This window comes from Hippocampus guttulatus, chromosome 15, assembly GCF_054856545.1.
Source record: "Hippocampus guttulatus isolate MCC_2025c chromosome 15, RoL_Hgut_1.0, whole genome shotgun sequence".
In the NCBI taxonomy this organism is placed as follows: domain Eukaryota; kingdom Metazoa; phylum Chordata; class Actinopteri; order Syngnathiformes; family Syngnathidae; genus Hippocampus; species Hippocampus guttulatus.
In genome coordinates, this window is record NC_141275.1 from 10510470 (window position 1) to 10526844 (window position 16375).

At 39.7% G+C, this 16375-nt stretch overlaps 2 protein-coding genes across 5 annotated transcripts in view; both read left to right on the forward strand.

Annotated features, from left to right (window-relative positions):
• The first annotated feature begins 416 nt into the window (after positions 1–416).
• zcchc10 (zinc finger, CCHC domain containing 10) lies at positions 417–2465 on the forward strand. Its single transcript, XM_086130793.1, has 4 exons — positions 417–490; positions 1116–1277; positions 1413–1451; positions 1884–2465. Exons 1-4 carry the CDS (start codon positions 450–452, stop codon positions 2125–2127), a joined length of 486 nt encoding a protein of 161 aa, XP_085986919.1. The 5' UTR covers positions 417–449; the 3' UTR covers positions 2128–2465.
• Positions 2466–3922: 1457 nt separating this feature from the next.
• Positions 3923–16375, forward strand: part of aff4 (AF4/FMR2 family, member 4) — a 33613-nt gene continuing 21160 nt past the window's right edge. For 2 of the 4 annotated variants that reach the window (XM_086130790.1, XM_086130791.1), the window contains exon 1: positions 3923–4202. Coding sequence is in view for 1 of the 4 variants with exons in the window: in XM_086130788.1 (XP_085986914.1) it covers positions 13181–13197 (17 nt within the window). In the remaining 3 variants the exon portion in view is untranslated. Of the gene's footprint in view, positions 4203–10384; positions 10483–12047; positions 13198–16375 lie in introns of those variants that run through there. The other 2 variants (XM_086130789.1, XM_086130788.1) reach the window with 2 other exon arrangements.

A 16375-nucleotide genomic window follows, 5' to 3' on the forward strand; every position in this document is an offset into this window, starting at 1 on the left:
AGTATGCATATATTTGAACATGTAACCAATTAATTTTTAAGTTGAATAAGTCATGCTGTAAATTCATCTAAAGTACAGCAGTTTGTTTCAGCTATGGTTGATTTTGTTCCAATTAATAAAATTGATATTTTATAATATAATAGAATCCAGTATATTGTTCTGGCACTAATTTCGTATCACATTTTGTCAAGGAAGTGAGACTTAATACAGTACCCACATGCACTATTATACAATGCAATGGACACAGATATTCTACAGATGCAAATTAATACAATTGCACTGTGTACATTATAGTGCAACAGCATGCCACCCAATTCAGAATGCTAATGCGGGTGGCTTGTTCATTGTTAAGTGTAGTACACTATCTTTGCTCAAGAGGACGCAAGGTAAACTTTATCATTAAAACTAGAGCTGCATTTTTCTAACGAAGAAGTAAAGTACAACTCAACATGGCGACTCCCATGCATAGAATAATTGCCAGGCGGCAAGCGTGAGTATTATCCAAAAATACCCCTTTACACAATTTGACTGTTTGTGGGGTTTTTTTTCATACTGAATGATATTTTGTTGAAATGGTTCATGTTAAATGTCAACGCTACCGGGTTCAAATGGAGCTCAAAACGCTGCGCTGTCTTCCGCGTCTTTCAACATTGTTTAAACGAAGAGCATCACCTATTCATCGCTTCGTCGTCCTAATTTTAAAAATAATATTACAATTCGGTTTCCTATTTTGGGTACAGTGTTATAGCTATGTTTATTCAAACCCAGTATACGCCGTTGCATTAAAACACAAATGGCTTGACCTCGTTCTGTCACGCCATAACAAAAAATAGCGTAATGCTTTTTTAATTCGTTCTCCTGTATTGTTTTTCCAATGTCGCAACAATCTATTCAAATAAGAGGAAGAAAATTGACATAAATTACACTAGTATTGTAAGAGAGGAGTGGAAATGTACATACTTTACTTCAGAACTTTTGAGGAAATTATTTACAAAATGTCAATGCAGAAGCCACTGTGCTACTCTAATTGTTACAAATACATCAATTCAAAAGCCCTATTGGAAACAGTGAAGACTACTTATTTATTCAATGTCTTGTTTTACGGTCACCTTTAGGGAAGCTAACAAACAACACGTGCGTTGTCAGAAGTGTTTGGAGATGGGACACTGGACATATGAATGTACCGGGAAGCGGAAATATGTGCATAGACCCTCAAGAACAGTTGAGATGAAGAAAAAGCTGAAGGAAGTTGAGAATCAACCCAGGAGCATCACTGGGTAAGGCAACTCCTGCTGCGTCACATTTTGCAACACAAAGGTAGAGCTGTCTCCCACTGAGATAAATTTCTGATACTGAAATATGCGTGAACATATGTGATTATGAATTACAAGCTGTTTTCTTTCTCCCCGCAGACCAGGACAACAAAGCTCCAGTGAAAAGAAAACTAAGAAGTAAGTTGCCTTTGAATTTGGACACAACTGGTGAACTGAGTGTCTTGATGTAAAATATGCTACCGCCATCTAGTGATGAGAGTGTGAAGTGCCCACATATTTCAACTTTTGCTTGCTCTTATGTACAGTGCTGTTGGAGTCCCCTATAATTAATGTTGGATTGAGTTTGAAAACTCACTCAGCTTGTTGTTGTTTAACACTTCTAATGTCAACTGGTAGATTGGGTTACTATTTGTTATTTTCATATTGAAAATGCTTTGAGTATCAGGTGATTTATTTTCTTTTAGGAATATAGTAGTAATACCCATAATTGCGATGTGACATTCTCATACTGTTTCACCTCTATCCTACTGCATCCTCCTTTCTGATTTCACTTCCATTTTACTGTTGGTATTGATGTGTTTCCTTTACTTGGTGCCACCTTGCTCCCAGAGCTAAAGACTCGAGTGGGAGCAGCAGCGATTCGGGCAGCTCGTCCAGTGACTCATCCTCAGACAGCAGCGATTCCTCCAGCTCATCTTCAGACGACGATGACAGCAGCAGCAGCAGCGACGATGACGACAGCTCATCTTCTTCTTCCATCTCTTCGTCGTCGTCATCCTCGGATAGCTCAGACTCCGAAAGTGGCAGCGATTCAGATCAAGGACCTCCAAAGAAAAAGAAGAAAAAGAAATGAGGATGAGATGGTTGTAATAGTGTGATATGTTCTTGTTTTAGCAGTCTATATTCCTGCATTTACTCAGCGCTGATGATGTGGAAAACTGCTTGTACAGTTTTGTTAGAAATTTACAAAAAGATGATTTTGGATTATTAATAACATGTTCTTTTCTAGTTCTGCTCAGGGCAGCTGTGCAAGCTATCCGAGGTGTATAGGGTTTTTTTTTGTTGTTGTTTTTTTTTCTAATTCTGTCTTCATCTGTCAAGCTTCATCTCTGTAGCTTGCAACCTCACCTATGTTATAGAAATTACGTTATGGAAACTGTTAAGACACAGAATAAAAAAATATATATATTAGTTTGCCTAGCCTTACCTGATTTTTTTTTCCCATCAAATTAATACTGTACAGTAATGTTTCATTTTGGATTCACCCATCTCAACAGATGAACTTTTTAATTTCGTTTCTTCCTGGTAATGTAAAAGGCTAACGCAAGTGCAAGATTGTTTAAAAAATTGTGCACCTTTATTTGATAGAAATGTTTAATTTTATACAGTATATACAGTATATGGATTTTTTTTCTTGATGTGGTGAATTGTGTTTAAATAATTTGAAATCTTTCACTCAATCATACACGTATAATTTTGATCAAGCAACAGAAATTGTTTTCTGCAATATTAAGTTATTGAAATGCTCCTGTACAGCAGATCAATTAACAAGGAATCAATACATTTTAATGGAGTAATAAAATTAGACTCAATTACTATATTAAATACGTGAAATAAAATGTTTCATATAAATTATTTACCTTTCCTGTTTATGAAATGACTATTTGATACAATTTATTAGATTGATTCACAGACTTAGGTTGTAGTTTTCATTGTTATCTGTAGGCGCGCTAAAATGATATGAATACGCTGGATGAAACTGCATGATGTTAGGACAGTGGTTCATAACCTTGTTAAAGGTACCGAACCCAACCAGTTCATATGCACATTCACTGAACCCTTCATTAGTGAAAAATAAAAAATAGGATTTTATGCAAATTCAAGACATTAAAAACGCATTTATTAAAAACTGAAAAAAGTAAACAATTAATTATAGTATGAAGTATATATATTTTTAAATTGTGCACAAAATGAACCAGCCAGCGATGGCCAAGTGGGCGTATCATAACTAATTGACATGTTGAGTTTGGTGTGTCTTAACCTCCATGGCAGAGGCTCTGTCGAACCCCTGAGACTGATTCGATCGAACCCAGGTTAAGAACCACTATGGTAGGCTGTTGCGGCGTTCGAAGACCAAAATGCCAAATGAATATTCAGTTTTATACGAAAAAAAGCGTTTTATTTTTTAATTTATTTATTTGAAAGATAATCACGAGCAGGAAATGATTCAATTGACAGCGCCAGCGAACGTTTTTAAATGGTTTATAAATCGTGACGAACGACCTGAATGGACGTCATCACTTCAGATACGCACGTCACCGATATGTTGCATTTTGATTAGGAATTATCACTGTCAATGAATGAACGCGTTGCCTCTTGTCGGTCGCCTCTTGAGAATGTCTCTCTTTAGCTCACCTTCTCGTTGTTATTGGTGACAATCAAAATCAAATTATACTTGTTTATTTGACGTATTAATCATCCCGAACACTCACATGAGGTGTATTTTGGGTAAGAGGTGCGAACTTTACTGCTGATAGCAACTTGTCGCTTGTGTTGACATGGGTTTGCGTGCAGTTTAAAGTGTCCGATGGCGCTGAACGCAACACAAGCTCGCTGTCCTCCATGCATCCATTCCTGTCTGTGGTACCTGCTGACTGCTGAACTTAGCTAGCAGCCTTACCTTAGGAGGCACTTCTTTCCTGGAATCCAAACATGAACGAAGGTCCGAAAAAAATGATTTTAACTAGGTTTTCTCCCGAGAAGTGAACCCTAATCGAGGAAGAGATGGGGGCCGTCTGTTGGGCTGTACCGTCTTAGCTGTTACGGCGTTTTGCTGGGTCCATTTTGCGTGTAATTGGAAGTGGAAAAGACAAAGAAAAGAAGCTTTCCAATAGCTAGAATGGTTTGGGCCTAAAAAGAAGACAAGAGGTAAGGATGCCGGATGTTCCCAAACTGCGTGTTTTATTGTTTGGCTTTTCGCAGTGGTTGGCAACGTTTGCAGCGAGTGTTAATAAAAGTGGTTGCGGAAATGTTAAATGTTTGGCGAGCTTGTTAGCCGTTAGCTTCGCTCCCCTCCCAACTACCAGCGAATTGGGCTAGCCAGTGTTATGCTCATGCCTATATGCAGGTATGGAGGGAGCACTTCGCATCTGCTAAATGTTGCTGGGTGGTTTGAATAAATATTGATATGTTAGTCTAATGTTACGTTACGTTTTAAATGCGCAATGGACATTTTTAATCCCTTTGCCAACGTTAACCGATAACTTTAAACAGGAATGTTAACGTTGAATTTCATCCGGAGCAATACTAATGTGTATTAAACAAAAACAAAAACGAAATCAACGCTTTTACGACCCCCCGACCGAGAGTTACAACAACTTTTTACCCATTTACCTTGGTCACTGTCTGTTTTGTTTTATCTAAGTAGGGACGTGACATTTTCCCCCAGCAAAAACCAATGTCACCGGAAACAGCTGGAATAAGGGAAGAACACGGTGTTTAAATTTGTCAGTATCTTAAGAATTAAGGAAGTTCTGACATTTTAAATGCTTCAAATTGCGGACACAAATGTTGGTAACTTTGTCCATTGTTACAATGGAAATGGCCTGTATGTGAGTGTCCGTGCGAAGCGGTGTGCGGCTGTTTACGGACAAGCAAGCGCAAGGAGAGCATTTTAAGTCGAGAGTAAGCATAGGGAACGACTATGTGTGCCATAAAAGCCATCTCTGCACTGCGACCCCCGTCTGTTTATTGTTTGGCTACTAGATTCCTTCACCATAGCTGGCAACGGACGCTCTCATGCGCCAATTCAGGGTTAGGTGACCCAAACTTTGGCAACCTAACATTTTAGACATACAGGTTGCATGTAAATTCGTCTGAATGTCCGTCCCCTAAAACTCAAAAAATTGACCAGGACAGGTCAATATAAATAATAGAGGTAGCTATCAACACTTAGTTATCCCGCCGTGCGTGCGACAAACATCCAAATACTGTATGTACGTCATCAAATTGAAAACGAGGTGACAGGGGAGATTCCACTGTGCATCACATCTAATAATGGATGCAGAAAACGCGTTTTTAACATGCCAGAGAAATTTTTTAGAGGGGTGCAAAATAGACCTGTGCTACGTGATCACATGAAAATGGCCTCATGAAAAATGTCAGTTGCCACATCCATAATATAAGCCATTGTTTCTGAAACTTTTCACACCGAGCACCACCTCAAAAATGAACTACGACCATTTAAATGCAATAACAATCTAAGTCTGTTCATTTAAAAAACAACATTTTTTTCCCGAAAGTGTAATTGTAATTACATCTGCTTTGTCACTGTACCATGATTTGTTCGCAATTATAGTTTTCAGACTTCAAGAAATCGACATTTATTAACATTTATGCATTTATTTAGTGTGTTACAGATTAATTTTATTGCTTATGTTTGTTAAAGAAATATTGGGAAGAGAACACTCAAGAAATAAACTCCTATTAAAGTGCAGTTGCAATATTGAGGGGTGGGGAGACGCAGTTAGATTAGTTTTTCAATTTTTGTTCAGCCCTAATATCATGTCATATGCACACATGACAAATAGAGACGAGGGAGGCCAACTTGTTTATCTCGGTTGACGCATCCTGGTTGGGTGTGTGCGTTTGGGGAGGGGGTTGGGTGTCTTTGTTCATTGACTCTTTTTAAGATGACTAAGTGTAGGCTGTTATACAGGCATTGTTTCAACTAACTATTTCACATTATTAACTCTCATAATAAGGGTGGAAAGAAGGTCATCTCCGTTCATGAAGGAGTTTTAATTCCTACAGCAGCGATGCTGTTCAAATTTGTACAAAAGGAGGAACATGCGTAAGTCGATCACTAACAAATAGAAGTCATGATTACTGTATATATTATATTTATATAAAAAACACTTCTTGCCCATAACTATAAATCAATCAAGTTTGGTGTTAACTGAGCATGGCTTCTTGTGTGGTGTGACAACATATCGTGACACCAAATTTTCTTTGTCATAACCGGTATCACTGGTAAAATCCATCAAAAAATAAATAAAAAGAGAGAAAGTTTGCTTAACTTTTACATAATATGATGATTTACGTCCTTTTTTGTTTGTTTGTTTTTGGTCAAATTCCAACTCATGTGACTCTTGTGAATACAAAATTCATTTAGCTACCGTATCTAGTTAAAGTTAGCACTTAATATGAAATTATATAGCAAGTAAAATTCAAACCATGAAGCTCCCCCCCCCCCCCCCCCCCCCCCACTCCCACTGACATTTGCCTTTGTTATGCTTGCATAACTGAAGCTGCGGGTAAAGTCGCCGTCGTTTGTTTCGGCTACAATCTAATCCCAAACATTGTATTTATTGTGACGTCTCGAGATTGCAGTCAAAATGTCTTTCAGCCAAAACAAAGCCAAAAAAAAAAGCCTGTTCTCAGCTTTTCTTGTGACATTTCTGACAAACCCTACTTCCTTTTAAACTGAGACACTTGTCTAAAGTTGCAATTTTGATGGAGGCTTTCCAAAAAGGATATCTGCCGGCTGAATCGGTTCCATTCTAATCAGACCGCAGCAGCACATCTTGACTTAATACCATAGCTCACATTTTACAAGAATAAGCCACTCAAAACTACAGATAATCAGATACAGAGGACCACAACACGTGACATTTTGAGGTGATGAATAAGGAACTCGTTTGCACAGTAGTTTAAGAACACGTCATCGCACGTCACTGTTTACTGTCTGTGACGTATTTATATCGATGGTCTCGAAGTGTTTTTGATCCAAATATTTACTGAAATGATGTCATTACTCCTTTGTTATTGTTGGTTAGTTGTAGGTTTTGACTCGTGTACAAATTGGGGTCGGGGACCACCAACATTTGTTCTTTTTTCTTCTTTTTGTGTGGTCTCCCTGATTTTACGAGTCAATTACGATTCTATCTGGGTGGATAAATTGTGGCCATGAATGATGCAAGCATCTCAAAATAATAAAACAAACAAAAAAAAACAGTCAATTGGCACACGCCACGCTAAGTAAATCTAAACCAGCTTCCATCACATCATTTTTTTTCTTCAACAGCTTGTCTCACTTGGTTATTCATAGTCTCGTATCAGAGTGCTTGTTGTAGCGCATCTGCAAGTGTATTTATAGGTTCGCTTGTAAGCCATATGTTTGTGCGTTTCTATTTGTAGCAAGGGTGACATCCCTTCTGACTTACAACATTGGGATAAATATACATTTAGGAACGACCTCACAGTTCTGACTTGAGCTTCACTATTAATGTGCTTTTGGCACAGTTGGATAAGAAGGTCATGGCTGCCCCCTTTCCTGAACTAACACGGTTTTGCAAAATGAGTGACAAGTTCTATGGGAAGGATCGGAAGATCATCGAGGCTTGTGTGTCATGTTCCACCAACACTCGTGTCACAATGCGCTGCTGGAATAATGTGTGGTTTGTGTCATGGGGGGAGAGAGAAAAGCCTCTTGAAACTGGAGTGCAGCTGACATGATTTTACTCGTGGCAGCTTGCGTTGACATTGTTGCACCGTCATTGTTGAATTTTTGATACAGCAACTAAGAGCCCACGATGGATTTCATTGCAGCTCATGTGATATTGGACAATAACCATACACTGAGGCCAGTGTCGTAACAGGCCGAAGATTAAATGCGCCTTTGCCTTTTGCAAAACCGAGGAAAGTGGTGTAACCACTTGAACACAGCATCCCTTAATCACAAGTCTGATGTGACCAGAGAGAGAAGAGTTGTTGACAGAAGACATTGCTTTCAACACATCCGTGCTGACGAATTTGTTGGGAGTGAAACTCTCCCATGTCTGTCTGTCATTAATACCCAACACACCGGTGTCACCTTTTCTCTGTCACGCCTCTGCTACTACCTCCATGGAAAGTTGCCAGGTCGACTTTGTCCGCTCACTTGTGCTGTTTATACAGAACAGCAAAGGGGGAAAGGTGAACAAATTTGATCATTTATAGGCAGTCTTAAAGGGGCCTTTAAATCTTCATGGTAATTGCAACATTAAATAAAAACGTTTTCTGTTCTTATTATAAACCTCTATTTGCAAAGAGATGACAATTTCTCTTTTAGACAGTCTGACCACTACTGCATTGTACTACGACTTCTGTTACTACCTCAACAGAAGGCACTGAAGGGAGCAAAGTGCTTGAGTTGAGTTATATTGGTAATCTTTAAAAGGTTCCTACGGTCAAACAAAAATGTCAGAAGCTGAACTGAACTCAGCCACGCAGCTCTGGAGAAGCACGGCTCAAGAATCTCTTCTCTGTGGAATTGATTGTCGACATGTTGAGTCAGCCTGAACTAGTTTGCAGTCTCAAGAAACAACAGCATGACGTTAGCCAAGGCCAACAACCACGGAGACCCCGAGCGTCATCATCACTTTGCTCCAAAAAATATTTTTCCTGTCCCATTAAACCAATATTTAAAAACATAACGAATCAAGTCATTCCCCTTGTAGTAGATGACGCCATTTCGGGAAATGCCCATTCCCAATAAAGTCAAACTGTTGTCAACGCTGATGATTTACCTTTAACATTTCCATGAGTTATGTTCTAATGTGCTTCATTGGTATTGTGATGCAAAAACGGTCACGTGAGTTGAGCTGTAAACACTTGTTGGCGCTCTCTGCTTAATGCAACACCTACTGAGACACAAAGTGCCTTCAAGTGCCTCTCCCTGCCCAATGGGCATGTGTGATCTGTTTAGAGCACCTGCCAATTAATAGTTTGTTGTGATGAGTTAATTGGCACCAATTATAATTTCATATATTTAGTGGAGCGGTAACCTTGAAAGATGCTCACGGTTATTAAAAAAAAAAAAGGAAATGTCAACAAAAGGAAATCAACTCTCTGATTGTCTTCCAACGATAAAAGCAGTCCCAATTAATTTAAAGGAGTCCTCGGTTTGGCGGGAGTTCCATTCTTACTGCAGCAAAGTCCGGAAAAACTTGATTAGTCTGTCATTAATCCATGCTAATGTACTTGTAAAGTTAAATACAGTAAATATGTGGATGAAAAACACCAGTAGACCATAGAAAAACAAAAAATATGGCGTTAACTGAGCATGCCTTTTTGCGCCACTGACAATGTATTCTTACACTGCGCACAAACAAGCTCATTGCACATCATCCTTAAGCTCGAAACGTCACATTTCAGGACCGTCGTAAAATGACTACCTCAAGAACCCCAAATTGGAACTGAAAAATAGTCTTTTTTTTTTTTAGCATGGAAGCGGGGCACAAAGATCGCACCAGTGTGCAGTCGTCAATACCTTCAGCCAAAAGGTTGGAATTCTTAATAACAGCATCGATAAAGATGGTCTGCCTCCCAAGGAGTGTTATTACATCACGTCAGTGTGGGCAACGTGACTTCGCTACATTTACAATTACGGTAGTTTTTCTCATCTCCCACTTGTCGCCAAACAGCTGTTTAGATGAGGCAGGCCCACGGCTATTGAACGGACACTCCTGCGGAATGCATGCCGTCAGCAGATTTGTTTTCACAGTGCCAGGGGTGCTAACACAGCTACCTTCACCGAAACCTGGTCGGATCATTTTTCAAAAGTAGCTCATGATGTTATTTTGTTTTTAAGGTCCGCGCATATGGCTGACACCTTTGTATTCATTAGTGCATATGTTGCTCGCGATTCAAAGAATGTCCCTGGGTTCTTCTGAGTCCACCATATTATACAACTGTTATTTCTTGCTTTCTAGATTACATACTGTCTGCAGTCCAAATGATCTACTTGTCTAATGCATGCTTCTTTCTGTATAGCTGTAAGTGGCATATACTGTATAATTGATGTGCCGAAAATAGCTGACCACTTAATCCAACCGTGACCTTTGAATAGAGAGGGGGTAGCTGTGTTTTACCCCGTGGGGAATGAATGCAGTTGCTTCCAAGAAAAAAGGAAAGAAAAACACTGCTGCAGTCTTAACTAAATTGTCTTTTTCAGATCGTGTGCAGACAATAGGTTGTGACACGATTTTCCACAGAATTTTTACTCAGAGGGCTTTCCAGTCCAGTCATCATCATTTCCTGTAACCTTCTTCCTTTTTTTGACCTGACAGATTCTCGAAAGGAGAGCGTATTACGCACAGTACTACCTCAGATGAAGACCGCAATCCTTTTCAAGGCCTTGGAAAAAAAAAATCAACAACTGTACAAGGTAGTATGTGAAGTAACTAGACATTTTAACATTCTTGTCAGGCACGTCTAAGTAGAAATTAACATGAACTCTCAGTCAAGTCTCGTGGATAAGTTCTAACAACATTTCATTTATTTGGCAGCCTTGTGTTTTATGGTTCCGCTTTTGTTGTTTGGGAGCAGATCAAAACATTGTGACTTGCAGTGATAACACATTTGTCACTTGGTGTCCACCCCAATGTCGCTGATGAAAAAACACTGTGTGTTTGATACCAGGAGAAATGGCGCTCTGTGCCTTTAAGAGGCTCTACCAGTGCTTCACGTGTGCTGGGGCGCAGTTGGGGGGAGGGACACGGGGAGGGAGGGACCTTGTTGACAGAAAGACACGCCCTGGTTGGCTTGCCGAGCTGAGCGGAGTGACATCACACGGAGGAGAGGCCTTGCGGTGTAAAATAACATGTCCTTCTATGGCACAAGGCGGAATGTTCCATTTTCAGGGTGCGAGGTGAGCTCTGCTCCCTTCCTCACTCCTCCCTCCGTTTAGGGTTAATGTTTTCGCCGCCTGTCAAATCTTGGTTGGATGTCTTTGTGGAGTCAGGCGTTGCATTTAGAGGATCAAAGATTTGCATTTTGATGTCTGTTAATCTTACCAGTCAGGCATTAATACAGAATGTTGCCCGAAGGAATTCCCTGTAATAACTCATGAGCCTTACATCCCATGGTGGGTTTAACTCTATATATGCTGGTGTGATTATTGCTTCTTTTGGGTGTTCCAACACATTTGTAATAATGCTGTTTCTGTAAATATCCCATTCATAATTCTATGTTCAACCTGGTAACGATCCAAAATGTTGCTTGGTACAAGTGGTCAGTTCTAACTTATTGCAGAGCACACTGACGTAAAATAGTTCTCTCAAAACTCATCAGTTGTGATATTATTCACAAAGCGACACCTGTCTCACATTTTTTCTGGTTTTATATCTCTAGCTAGCAAATAGAGGTCTTCCAGCTTCACACAATCTTCCAGCTTTGTTATCATTCCAACCTGGGAAAAAACAGGATTTTGTCTTCCTTTTAGTCTTTTAAAATTTTACATACAGAAGACAATGTGGTCAAAATGATCCCCATTCACAACTGAAAGGAATGTTTCATGCATGACAGACCACTAGTTGGCGACATCTACACCTGCCACCTAGTTGTCTGCTCGGACTAAACCATCTTTTTGTCCACCTGACATGAACACGTATCTGAATAAAGACATCGGAAAGTCCTCACTTCGCAGTCAGAATAGCGACAACATTGACAATATTATTGTCATATTTTTCCAACATTAACATGACCCCAGCATGACTGCAATATATTGTCGACCCGGCAGTTTGTCAATTTCCGACATCATATACGATGTTAGCGCCCCTGACGTGACTCACTTGCCCGTGTCGGAAGTAATTTTAGCCACCACGCTCGGTGCTCAATGCATCTCAATTATTTCACTTGACACTGAGCTGCATCGACTGTGTGAACACTGATGTCCCACTTCAGTAAATTCTGTATGAAAGGGACAGAGAAATAAATGTCAGTTCTTACTGTTCGGCATCTGATGTGCCACTGTGCCAAGAAGCCCGTGGGTCAAGCAGCCAACTCTCAGTTCCCAAAAGAAAGGAGTGGCCCGACACAGTGAAATCGCTTTTCATTGGTTATTTTAACCTGCGGTGTTGACAGTGTATCGAAAACATCTGAGATTGATATCACATTAAAAAGTCTCTAGCAAGCATGTACTGAGGTCACTGACTTGGGCAAACAAACGGCAATAGTGTAATAACTGCTGTCGGTTCGTCCAGACTATCGAGCAAAATAACAATACAGCATGTCACTGTATTGATAAAAAGTACGTCTTTGGAGGACTTTATTAACAGACACAATTTCTCATGTCAAACATGGGATGCACAGGTTAAGTGTACCTTCTGTCATCAAGTGGAAAAAACATTTCATTTCTCTGCCTTTCACTATTTGTTGCTGGCACAGCGAGATGAGCAACGTTGTTGTCTATATAGTGCCGTTTTCAACAAACTGTTATCGTCAAAAACTTTGACTTGTTTTCAAATGTGAATGTTTCGGGCAAAAAAAGCAAACCATGAAAATGAACATTAAAGGGAGTGTCGCGTAAACAGCCGCTTTGTCTCTGACAAGTGGAACATTAGATTTTGATTAAGAGCTAAATCTTAACATGTCGACGCTTCATTCATCCGTCAATTCTCTGCTTTTGCCAAATTAACTCTCCCTGCTGTTTGTCCAACACGATCCTAACCCCCTTCTCTTCCCATCTTGTTCTCCACACAAGCGTAACCACAAAAAACAGTGCGCGCGCACACACACACACACACACACACACACACACACACACAAGCACAAAGCTGGGCCTGACGTCCAATGCGAACACCCCCGCAGTTTGCCTTTGTGGTACATCCCGAGACAAGCAGTCACCTCCTCTATCCCAAGTCAGATTTGTCTCCAACTCTCAGGAAATACACCATACTTCTGAAAGGTGTAAAAGTGTCGTGTAAAAAGTTGTTTATGGATGGCTGGATCCCAATAAAGCGTTAAAGGAGCGTTCAGTGACGGGGGGAGGGTGACACACTCTTTTTGGGCTGACAAGCCATGACAGGACTACTTGTGAATCGCCGGTGAACCTTCTTCCTTCCAATGTCTCAGTGTTTTGGGCCATGGCCTTTCACGCAGGGTAAGACACTTGTACTTGAAATTCGCAATGTTCACTTAATTCTCCCGTTGACTGACAAGATATGAGAAAAGAACTTCAAGTGAAGGTTTGAGGAGTGACAGAAGCTCAAGTGGTGTATTCTACAGCCATATGTTGGTCACCTTTTTTTTTTCTTGGGTATACAATGTTTACTCTTGTACAAGAGGTGACCTGGCTGGTAGGTTGCGAGTTGCCCTGCGACAGATGAGCTGATTAATTTAGGAACACAGTGAAGTGGCTTTTCAGCTCACCAGACTTTGACCTTTTCAACGCACTGCAGAGTGATTCCAATAAAATGGAGCTGGTCACTTATGTAATAAATGCAATGCAATGCAAACAAATTGTCCTCCTCCTTTCAATGTGCGATTTAAAATGGTAGAAAGACATGACATCCTACAACTCTGGGATGTTTGTCTGTAAGCATGATGCCGTAAAAATACGCGTCTGTCATGGACAAATATTTTGACTGTTTACATGTGCGCGCGCGCGCACACACGCACACGCACACACACACACACACAACAACAATTCCCATCTTCGTCATTGCAGAAAGTACTCATGAATAAGTTCATTTATTGAATGATTTAAATTTATTTGAAGGTATCAGTTTTATGTTCCCCCAGTTATAGTTACTTTCTTAATAACAAGTCGTGTTTCCATATCCTAAGCGTGATCAGATTTAAAAAAAATATATATACTGTATATATATTTTTTTTTACAAAAATAGTCGAGTCAACTTTTATTGTCATAACAAGATATATTTATTTGCCCATGTTGCTCACCTCTAGTAGTTGTGCTTTGTCAAGTTGATATTTTGTTCCTTGGCACATATTAACAATTTTTATGTACAAATCACACAACCGTTGGGTCCACCGGAATGACTGGAAACTTAGCAATATCGGATGTCAAGCAACGTGTCATTCTGAACGAATTTCATAATGCAAGGATGTGCGTTTTGTCAGTGATAAGATGGTACTGATAACATTTTGACAATTTGACAATCTTTGAGACTTACTTTTCAACAGGTGGATTCTCCTGTCCCATAAATGCAGTTTATTTAGTGCTGCGGTAGGTTTTCCGAACCATTAGGCGAAAGAACCACTGAATTAAATACACATAAAATACAACTGATTTACAACATGAAATACAAAGCAACAGTGGAAGTATCTCAACTGATGCCACGAATTGACAACTAATCAATTATCAAATTAATAATTAGAATAAATGTTCTTATATTTGTTCATCGACGAATTGTCTCGATACCGTTTTTTTAATTTCAAAGTGTCAAAATTCTCCGAATTTCAGCTTCTCAACAGTAAATATTCTCCCATTTCTGGAGTTCTCCTTGTAAGGAGACTGATTATCATTGTGTTGAAATAAAATAAAACATTTGCTTTTACTTTGGTATACAATGGTTATTATTTTTTGCCTATTTTCTGACATGTGATGGACCAACGCAGTAACTTAATCATCATGAATGTTTGTGCAATTTCTGCATTGGCAATTTGAAGATTTTTTATTTTTTTTAAATCGGATGAAAATTACATTTGTTATTCACCAATTCATCGACAAAATGACAGATGTATCAATTATTACGGTAATCGTGAGTTGCAGCCGGAGTAATATGCAAGTCAATCCGATGCGGCTGCGCACAACTTTTTCTTCGTGCTCTTATGCAAACATTTCAATTAATCTAACAATAATCATAATACCCAGAGTACTTATCCTCACTCAGACTTGCCCAGCTGACTTCAGGCAGTAGGCGGGGTACACCCTAAACTGTTTGCTAGCCAATCGCAGAGCACACAGACAAGCAACAACTATTCGCTCTCACAAACACAACTAGAGAATGTAATTACTAGAGAGTAGCATGTCTCCTGTATCCATAATAAACTCACGCAGGTTCCCAATTTGCCCTTATAGTATTTTGATGGAATGTCCCAAACGCAGACGTCAGTTAAAGAGCGGTTTCCTAGCGGCATTGTTTTCTGTTGTTTTTACACATGGCTGGGAAAAATCACATTCGGCGCTCAAGTTTTATTATCGGTGTAAAGACATTAACTCAGCTGTGGTTTGCATTGCCATATAAATGTATACAATCTAACGTATGTAAAAGCTGCCACCTTGAATGACAAGCAAATTCCGGCACCTCCGCTTGTTTATTATTAAATCGATACATGCGGTCAGTTAACGGATGAGCCATGAGCCTTTCATTTTCTGCCTAAATACAAATGCAGACTTCCTTTAATAGTGTATGTCGGGGTGTTACCCCTGCTGAGCTAATAAAAAGCTACAGAGTGTCTCATTTGAGAGAACCGAAAGGACGTGAGTCGAGCTTACAAAGGATTGTTGCCTCGAGGGCATTTGATTGTGAAGCGCGATGCTAACAGTTTGCCCGTTCACACATTGAGCTCAAATAGGACTTTCACAGGCTTATTCACATTTACATAATGTATCAACATACTCACGGCAGCCTTGGTGGCACAGTCAAGAGCGATGTCTTTTTCTGCAATTTGTTGTCTTTGTCTTTTATTGGATATTTGTTGAAAGCACAAGGTGGGAGGGGCTTAGTTTGCTGTTGCATCAGATGTGCTGTATTTCTTTCATATCATATGCCCTTTATCTGTCTCTCATCGCTGGTCACTTGAAGTTTTCACTCTGTTGTCGTCCATTTTGTTCCACCTCTTATCGCCCTATGTGCTGTTTACGCAGCCTGACCTGTCGCAGTGTCGTTTTTTATTTTTTTTTCTTACGTTTCTGGGGAAGCCGACATGCTAAGAAGGGGCAGAAATGTTCCGACAGTTTTAGTGGAACATGGAGTCATTGAAGTGTGTTTTTGGTTGTTGTTGCTTCCAGCGAATCCGTAATTCCAGAATCGGACATTAAATGACACAGAAATGTGCATCTTCGATGACTCATTTGGGCTCATTATGTTGTTCCTCATTTTGCTGTGTTAAAGTAGTACCATGTGCTCTCTCACATGAAGCAAGCACTGCCAGTACCTCACATTTAAAAGAATGCTTTGAGCCGCAGATATTTTATGACTGCATTGAAGCTCCATTTACAACGAAAACGTCTTGTTTGTTTTAGTTGCTGAAACTAGAAGATTACAGTCAGCTTTGCAGGGGATGCCTAATTTATGACAGTCCGTCCGTGTATT

Bases quoted from the DNA above. Each gene is read 5' to 3' on its own strand.
- zcchc10 (XM_086130793.1), top strand. From the start codon at position 450: ATGGCGACTCCCATGCATAGAATAATTGCCAGGCGGCAAGC. The intron at 491-1,115 runs GTGAGTATTATC...GGTCACCTTTAG, and splicing joins ATAATTGCCAGGCGGCAAGC to GGAAGCTAACAAACAACACG. The intron at 1,452-1,883 runs GTAAGTTGCCTT...CCTTGCTCCCAG, and splicing joins AGTGAAAAGAAAACTAAGAA to AGCTAAAGACTCGAGTGGGA.